At 42.7% G+C, this 9465-nt stretch overlaps 1 protein-coding gene across 1 annotated transcript in view; it reads left to right on the top strand.

Annotated features, from left to right (window-relative positions):
• The window catches only part of Clip1 (CAP-Gly domain containing linker protein 1), a 97367-nt gene that overhangs the window by 85401 nt on the left and 2501 nt on the right, over positions 1-9465 (top strand). Inside the window, 4 exon segments of the mRNA XM_087198087.1 lie at positions 2-54; positions 6584-6701; positions 6776-6926; positions 7227-7276. Of these exon segments, the coding sequence (XP_087054213.1) occupies positions 2-54; positions 6584-6701; positions 6776-6926; positions 7227-7276 (372 nt within the window).

The following is a 9465-nucleotide window of genomic DNA, read 5'->3' as shown; positions in this document are numbered from 1 at the left end:
GCTGGAAGAAGAAAGATCTGTACTCAATAATCAGTTGTTAGAAATGAAAAAGAGGTAGGCTTTCTTTCTGTGTTTATTTGTGTGTGCGTGCATGTGTGTTTAAATAAGGAAAATTTCAGAACGTGATACGTGTGGTAACTTGTGAAAAACAAGACTTAATGTTCAGAAGATGGCATTGTGATAGTTTGGTACTCAAAACTGACATATTATGAAATTCTATTTGCAGAAGTTTCAAATAGTTGAAATTTTAAGCCATGATCGATTTCATTAGAAGAATTTCTAAAATCAGATTGTTTCATACTCCTCCTAGTTTCAGTAACTAAAAATATTATACCTTTACATATAATAATCACTCTGCCTGTAAATACTGATTTCAGTTATATAAGAATTCTAATTTTGGGGCCGGGGATTTAGCTCAGTGGTTCCGCCACCTGCCTGGAAAGCACAAGGACCCGAGTTTGATCCCTGGTACCAAAAAACAAAAAACAAAAAAGAATTCTCATTTTTGGTGGATATGGTGGTACACGCCTATAATCCCAGCACTCTGGTAACCTGAGGCAGGAGAATTCCAAGTTCGAGCCCAGCCTTGGCAATTTAGTGAGACCCTGTCTCCAAATACAAAGTGAAAAAAAAGGGCTGGGGTGTAGCTCAGCACAGAGGCCCTGGGCTCAATCCCCAGTACCACAAATAATAATACATTTTCAGTAATAATTGGTAACATTATTTTAAGTGTTTCTATTTTCTAAAAAAAAAAAAAATAGCTGTTATTTATTATACTTCCATGACATTCAAATAGAAATGTAGTATAATTTTCTCAGTGCTTTTGAATAAGGATGAATGTGGCCCACAGAAATTATTCAGAAGCCTGATGCTTATACATTCTGATGGTCTTTGGCTGCTCTTTTAAAACATGTACTTTTGCTGGGTGCAGTGGTGCATGCCTGTAATCCCAGCACATGGGTGGTTGAGGCAGGAGGATCACTGTGAGTTCGAGGCCAGCCTGGACTACATAGTGAATTCAAAGCCTTCCTGAACTACATAGCAAGACCTTGTCTCAAAAAGACAAAACAAGGGGTCAGGGATTTAGCTTAGTGGCACCGTGCCTGCCTCGCATGGGCAAGGTCCTGAGTTCGATCCCCAGTACCAAAAATACCCCAACCATGCAGTTTTGTCTAGGGCAGTGGTGGTGAATCTATGGCACATGTGCCACAGTGGTTTGTTTGTATCATTGAAAGCTCTAAAAGATTCACCCTTGCTGCTGTAGGGTGATTGTGTGCTTCTCCTCCTTGTCAGGCAGGTATAGTGTGTACAGTCTCTGAGAACTGCTGCTTACCCAGTTGGGTTACTGCAGAATACTAAATAGATGTGGATCACAACTATTACAAATAGGCAATTTTTGTTGTTTTTTTTTTTTTTTTTTTTTGGTACTGGGGATCGAACTCGGGTCCTTGTGCTTGCGCAGCAGGCAGTGAAACCACTGAGCCAAATCCCCCGCCCATTTGCTTATTTTTTTAAAAACTAAAAAGCAAGATGGCCTTATCAAGAATTCCTCCATGCTCCTAGGAAGTATGTATATTATTCCTTCTTCTCAGAGCAGAGGGCCTTTCCCCATCCCGACTTTCCCCTTGCCTTGTGTGTCTCACCTTTAGACACTGAGGGTTTCTTTAGCTCACAGAGAAGTTGGATGCACATGCTCCATTCCAGAGGGTGTTGGACAGGGCTGGGAGGGAGCTCAGTGGTAGAAGGCCTGCCTGGATTGGGGCATAGCCTGCCTCCACCCTAGCACCAGGAAAACAGCACACAAAATAAAGGAGATTAGCCCTTGGTCCAGGAGTACCGTTGTTGTTGTTGTTTTTAATTAAGAAACATTTAGATGCATTCCTACAGATTTCACTAAGGAGGCGCTTATACTCCACCACAGCAGGCATCCCCAGGGACAGTGAGGAGCGGCAGCCTCTCAGCCGGGCCTCCCCCTTGCCTGTGTGCAGTGCTGCTGTCTTATGTGGTCTCAGGGTTTAACTTTGCAGAAATAAGCTTGTTTCTTCAGAAGAACCTCAAGTAAGCAGCTGTCAAGGACATGTGAAAATAAGGCTTGCTCTTGTGGCTTTCTGGCCAGGAAGCATGTAAAAGTGGGCTGGTGAAGGACTAACATAGTCTCCTGCCTTTATGTAAGACTTTGTAATTCAAAAATTCACCTAGTCTCCAAATAGCCCAGGGAAAGATAGATTGGGACTTGCATTTTAAAATGTTGACAGTAAAGCCCCCAAAGTTAGGCAGCTTGCCCCAGGACTGGGGGCTGACAAATGACTAGATGCAGGTTTCCTACTCAGAGCCTTGGGGTTTGTACAGGTTCTCTTCTCCCTGAATGGTTAACCTTTTTATTTATTTCTTATTTAGTTTAAAAAACGATGCTGTGCTTCATTAGTCCTTACTTATCATGTTACTTTAAATTACAGGCCCTTTAAAATATGATGAGGCCTGTGGCTTAAAGAGGTGGAATAAATTTGGGTGCTAAAATTTGGTGAAATTCTCTCTTCTTACTTCACTATTTATTCCCATTTTACATCATGGATTTTTAGAAAGGGTATCTTGAAAATTACTGCTAATTTTGATGAGTAAATATACATAATGATGACCTTTTTGTTCTGGGAGTGAAACATTAAAAAATCTGGTTACTCATGTAGAACTTTTTTGTTAACCTTCTTGGGAAGTTGTTTTCAATTCCCAAATGTAAATTATTTTAGCTAATAATCTAGTCTTTTTTTTCCTTTTTTTTTTTTTTGAGGCAGGGTCTTGCTATATAACTCAGACTGGCCTTAAACTCACTATGTGGCAAGGCTGGCTTGGAACTCACAGATCCTCCTGCCTCAACTTTCTGAGTGCTGGGATTACAGGTTTGCGCCACCAAGCCCAGCTTAATTTAGACTTTAAATGCTTTCCAAATGTCAGTTTAGCAAAGGATTTGTATGTGGATCTGTGTGTATAATGTTCAAATAAATTTATCAGAGAGTACTAAGAAGAACTTGATATATAAAAAAAGAACTTGATAATTCTCTTAGCTTTAAAAGACTTTTAAGTACTTAAATCATAAGGGTACATGAAAAGTAGTTGTTCCCAGATCCAAGAGCTTAGTCAACAGTTTAATTTGGAATTGATCATTGGCCATAGAAGTTAAGATAGCATATAATTACTTCACTCAAATGGCCAAGATATCACTGTGCAGGACTTACTCCCAACTAGAATGAAACTGTTTATTGTTCAGAAGGTAGCAGTCTCCTCTGTATTTGCTGTGGGTGTCTTGGTGTCTGTTATATTGAGTTACATGTAGTAAAGGCTTTTCTCCAAGCTTAAAAATGTAATCGTTTCAAAAGCTGATCTCCAGCGGACAAACCCTGCCTTGCTCTGGCTGCCAGGACCGGAGAGGTCTGCCCCTCCCTGGCCCTCTAGCCATGCAAGACAGGGGCACTGTCCTGGGCTTTTTAACGTCAGAGAGGGGACAGCAAAGCCAAGTCTTAGACATGTGCTTTCTGGAGTCAGAATTCATCCTGACAGTGGAAATGCGAGATCTGTCAGAAGTGAAGAGTGGTTTGGTGACACTGGCTGCAGCCCTGAAGCGGTGCGTGCTGCCTCAGCTCGTTCCGCTTGCTGTGGGTTGTAACTGTCTGACTGTCTCCGAGCTTGCGCTACTTACCAATGCTCATTTCACCCCTCTCTTTTCCCTTTCCTACTCTTGCTTCCTTTGCTATATCTGTGTGTCTTTCATGGTAAGACTAAAGAAAGTCTATCCACGTTATAATAAATAAATTTCATATATTTTCAGTAAACCAAATTGTTGTATATATTTTTTGGCTGCCTTTGTCCCTCTGTGTCTTGCTTTTGTTTTGTAAAATATACCCAGCAGTGTATACATATATATATATATACACACACACACACATTCTTTCTTTTCGATATCTATATACAGCAAAGAACTTCAGTGCAAATTTAGTTTCCTTACTGTATTTGGATTTCTCCTCATGTTTCTAATATTTGGTTCTTGTTATCTTGCATTTTTAAAGCTTGCCCAGTAACACTTTAAGGTATTTGCTTCATTACTGCAATTTATTTCTTATATAAGTAGTAAGAAGAGAATCTGAGTGGTGTGTCCCTTGCAGGCGGGGGATAGACTCCTGGCCCCTGCAGCCCTCTGTCCTGTTGTTGTGCTCGTCTCCTTTTGGCATTGTTATTTATTTTACTTTTTTTTTTTTTTTGTACCGGGGATCGAACTTGGCACCTTGCACTTGTGAGGCAGGCAGCAGAACCACTGAGTTAAATCCCTGGCCCCCTTTTGGCATCTTTAGCAGTACCAAGCCATGCCAGCCAACGTGGCCTCAGCATAACACAGTCTGCAACCCAGCTGTCAGTCTCATTGGCATAAGTGGTTTAACTCAGCCCCTCTTGGTTTGCACAGTGGAATTAGGGCTTAGAAATGGCCCAAGAAGCCATCAATGAAGCTCTGTCACAAAGACAAGCCATGGGGGCCACTTGTCCTGTCATTTACACGTTACCTTCTTAACCATGTCTCCTTTGGGAACTTACACAGGAGGTGCTCCATGGGCCTTCTCCTTAGGAATCAGCCTGGCTGAGAGGTTGCATGTGTAGTAGTCTTCTTGGTGTGGCCCAGGGAAGCGCACCTGTCCCTCTTCCCTGCTGTCGTGGGTGGTGTTTATTCCTCCCCGACTCTGAGAGTCTGTGGGATCATGGCTAACTAGAGCCCCCAGAGAGGGAAAAATCTATCCTTGACAATTCCCAATCCTGGTGGTTTATCAGCAGAGATGCTTAAAATTATATTTTTCAAATTTGAGTTGGGTTTGTAACGAGGGAGGCTCTGGAAATCATTTTTATGATAGAATAGACTACCAAATGAGTCTAATAGAAACTTAAGGAGCACATGGCAAGCAGTCCCTGCATGTCCCCTCCATTCACATTGTTTTAACCTAAGAAGACCCCACTTCCTAGGAAGGGGTTACTCAGTAATCAGCTGCACTGATGTGCACTACTTGCCAATGTTTTTAACTGAATGCCTGAAAGTCTCAGGTTCTTTTCTTACTACTTATCATTCTGGAGTGTAAGTGTAAGCCACACAACAAGATAAATACAACACATATTTTCATCTTTGTGTAGAATTTCAATTTACCATAACCACAAGAATTCTGTAATTCCTGTGCCGGATACCTTGGGTCTCACTAACCAGACATACATTCTGCCATTTCTAACCTGGGCCTCCGTTTCCTACTCCTCCAGTTGAGTCAAAAACAGACTGAACCATCACACGCTCTGCATTCACCCAGCTTCTTCCAGCAGAACCAGTTGCATTTTGGCTTGCTGTTGGCGTGCACCCCGAGGGCGAGCCTAGGACACTTTCTCCAGCTTGGTTTCCCTCATGTAATTTAATAATACAAGGTCTTTTTCCTCTTGCATTTCACACTGCATGGAATTTAAAAGAAGTTTTTATTTTAAACTAAAAGGTGCAGAGGAAGTATGGCCAGTTCCCAATGCCCTCACCCAGCTGCCCCTGTTGTGAACATCTGACACAGCTGTGGCACATGTGTCAAACCAAGAAAGTCCCCAGGTACAGGGCTGCTGGCTACACTTGGCGGTGTCCAGCCTTTTTCTCTCCCAGGATCCGAACTGGGAAGCTTGGATGCGCTTAGTGTCCTCAGTCTTCCCCACTCCATGGCAGCCACAGTCTCACTCAGGCTGTTCTTGACCACAGAGATTTAAAACATACACACATTAAAAATGCATACCACCTGCCCTTTGGGCCGAACACTCTGTGTCTTGTCCTCCCTTCCTGTTTCCCCTTCATCCTTCCTCTGTCTGCCCACTGCCTGACCCCAGGCAGATGCTTCCCTCTCACTGAAGCCTTGCCCCGCCCTCTGCTGAGCCCGTGAACAGGGAGGAGACTCATGCTTTGTCCTCCAGAACCCCACCTTCCATCTTAGCATTTCCTGCTCTAACCTTTATGCAATTTATTTTCTATGAGCAACTTCACATGTGCTTCAGTGGTTGAGATGTAGTAATCCTTCCGTTGGAACAATAGTTTTGGCCCACATGATCCAAAAACTTGCTAAAAAGTTACTGAAATTAGTGAGAACCAACTGATATTTCCAGCATAAACTGCCCTGCATGACATCTGTATAACTGCTTTGCATGTATGTATTTTAATTGTCAATGCTTGGTAATAATTTATTTCAGAAGTAACAAAGTTCAACCTGGGGTTCTATTTTGGTATAATCGGGGAGGAGGGATGCAACAGTCAAATTTATTAACCTGTCTTTTTAAGTTCAAATGGATACAATGATATGCAGATTCTGGCATGTCTGTGCATAGGTAAACTTTTTCTCCCCTCACAGTAAGTAAAATTTAAGTAAAATTTTCCAAGCATAATAGCCTTAATTGCATATGAAACTTCCCTGTTACACTTTTTTTTTTTTTTTTTTTACAATAACTAAAGTTATCCACAAGTTTGTTCTAGAACTGTTGTGGGCTGACCACTGTCCTGGTTGATTTCTGGAGCTTTGTTAACTCTTTGATCTTCTAGAGAATCCGAGTACATAAAGGAGACAGATGAGGAGAAAGCCTCCTTGCAGAAGTCTATCCGGGTCACTAGTGCCCTGCTCACTGAGAAGGACGCCGAGCTGGAGAAGCTGAGGAATGAGGTGAGGTGCCCCCGGGGTCGGCCTCTGCCCTTCTTGGCCAGCCTTCCAGCCTAAGCTCCGCAACTGTGTTGCAGGTCACAGTGCTCAGGGGAGAAAATGCCTCTGCCAAGTCCTTGCATTCAGTTGTTCAGACTCTCGAGTCTGACAAGGTGAAGCTTGAGCTCAAGGTAAAGAACTTGGAGCTTCAGCTCAAAGAAAACAAGAGGCAGCTCAGCAGCTCCTCAGGTAAACCAGCGCCACCTGCTTCCCTCCCCACAGCCCTCCCCCAATTCAGTCAGCCGAGGACTGGGCACTGGGCACAGCTCAGCCTGCGCCCACAGCAGCAGTACTGCAGGTTCTGCAAGTGCGTGGGGAACAGAGGGACCCCAGTGGAGGGAGATGGGCTGCTTCTCTGGTGGCCAGGCTGGTGGACAGGTCCAGTAGCCCTCTACCTGGGGACAGGAAATGGCTTCCTTTCCCTGCAGCGAGGAAAAAGGGCTCCAATTTGTAACCTTCCTCACTTGTGTTTTCTTTTTTAAATATAAGGTAATACTGATAGTCAAGCAGAAGAGGATGAGAGAGCCCAGGAGAGTCAGGTAATATTTTTTTCTTCATTGCCGTCTTTCTGTTTTTCAAAATCATTGAATCTTTTGAATAGGTAATATATTCCTATGCTTCAAATATAAACATTATTAAAAAAAAAAAGTCTTTCTCTGAATCTTCTCTTCTGTTTAGTTCCTAAGCCCTTAAGCAGGTAATTACTGACTAGTATTTTACCTTTGCAGAGATTTAAACAAAAAGTGTATCTAGGTGGGCACCATGGAGAGCACTGCTGGTCCCAGAACTCTGGATGCTGAAGCAGGAGGATCACTGAAGTCCAGGAGTTCAGCCAGCTTGGGTGACAGGGAGATCCTGTCTCAAGGAAATAAATGTATATATAAGCCAATGTTAATACAGTCACACATCCCGCTTTTTAAAAAATATCAGTAACTTACCACATGAACCATATTGCACCAACACATGGATATAGTTTTTATTCACTTCCCTTTTTTGCCCTTATGGTACCGAGGATTGAACGCAGGGCCTTCACACTGACCTACATTCCCAGCCCATTTTTTATTTTTATTTATTTATTTATTTATTTATTTATTTATTGGTCTCGGGGATCGAACTCGGGTCCTTGCGCTTGTGCAGCAGCCAGCAAAACCACTGAGCTAAATCCCTGGCCCTCATTTTTTATTTTTAATTTTGAGAAAGTCTTGCTAAAGTGTCCACTGTAGCCTTAAACTTGTGATCCTCCTGCCTCAGCACTCTGGGATAAAAGGCATATGCTACTACACCAGCTTCCTTTCTGTTGATAGGACAGTGCTGTAAGGAATTATCTTGAATAAAATCAGGCTAATTTACTCAGATTAGCACTGTCTGCTTAGTGTGTGTCTCTCACAAGTCAGTACGTGATTAACACTGTTTTCTCTCTCCTCCCCTTTCCTTTCTGCTTCCATTTGTTTCTGCTGCTGCTGACAACACTTTTCTTCCCATCAGCAAATGGTTTGTTTTACATTTCCTAATTAGTGTGTGTGTGTGTGTGTGTGTGTGTGTGTGTGTGTGTGTGTGTTTCTGTTTCTGCTTTACTTACATGCATTTTTGTGGCTTTTTCTTCTTCCTGAAATGAAGCTCCTAATCGGGGAATGACTTAGAAAATGCAGTTCGAGAAGCGAAAATAGACACAGTGCGTCTGCCTTCAAAGGTGGACTCACTGATGTGACTTAATGCCAAGAAAGACTGGTGACGGCTACCTTTTCCTCAGAACTTACCTTGGCAGGAGAAAAGGACCAAATACTTTTTAAATGGAGAGAGAGAGAGGGAGAGAGAGAGAGAGAGAGAGAGAGAGAGAGAGAGAGAGAGAGAGAGAGAGTGAGAGTGTGTGTGTGTGTGTTTAATTTTAGAAACTGGGATCTTTCAATTTAGAGAAATGAAACCTTTTCATTGTTTGTAGAAGGGGGAAGCATCTTTTTGTCTACAAAGTCCCTTTGGTTTAAAGGAAGTGTTCAGGACAAAAGTGTCCTCTCTGCCCCAGGATGCTGGCTGCAGGTGCCACTCCTATGTGTGCCACCTGAACACTCGGTGTCACCATGTGCCCATGTCCCGCCCTCCTCAGCAGAGGGAACCTTGCCTTCCCTTTCGAGCCTCTTCATCTCCCCTCTAGGCAGACTTCCTGTTCAGTCACTAAAGGGAAGTCTATAGAACAGGGCGTCAAAGTCCTGAACTGATTCCAGAATTTAATGAAGGAACTTTTTATCCATTATGTAAAATTGTGTGTATGTTTTTAGGTGATAGAAGGAAAGGTAAAACTTATGCCCATGCATCTAAAAATCTGAGATTATTATTTTTGGACCACAAAAATAGCTTTTTTTGTTGAAAGAAATGTTCCTTATACTTTTCCATGAATCATTAGCACTCTTACCAACCCTCTGATTTAGCTATTTAAGTATAATTTCCTTTGCCTCAATGACAAGTGAAATTTACCCACTTAACAGCTGGAAACATTCATTGAAATGTGCTTAAAATGTTCTTTGATCTGGACATGGTGCTGCACACCTGTAATCCCAGCACTCAGGAGGCTGAAGCAGGAGGATTGCCATGAGTTCAAGAATAGCCTCAGCTATATAGTGGGTTCAAGGACAGCCTGAACTACATAGCAAGACTGTCTCAAAAATAAACAATGGGCCAGGGATTTAGCTCAGTGGTTTTGCTGCCTGTTGCACAACCGGAAGGACCTGAGTTC

The sequence above is a fragment of the Heterocephalus glaber genome, unplaced genomic scaffold, assembly GCF_053883595.1.
Source record: "Heterocephalus glaber isolate CG9 unplaced genomic scaffold, H.glaber_assembly_v1.0 deba00001687, whole genome shotgun sequence".
NCBI lineage: Eukaryota > Metazoa > Chordata > Mammalia > Rodentia > Bathyergidae > Heterocephalus > Heterocephalus glaber.
This window is presented reverse-complemented; position numbering and strand designations above follow the sequence as displayed.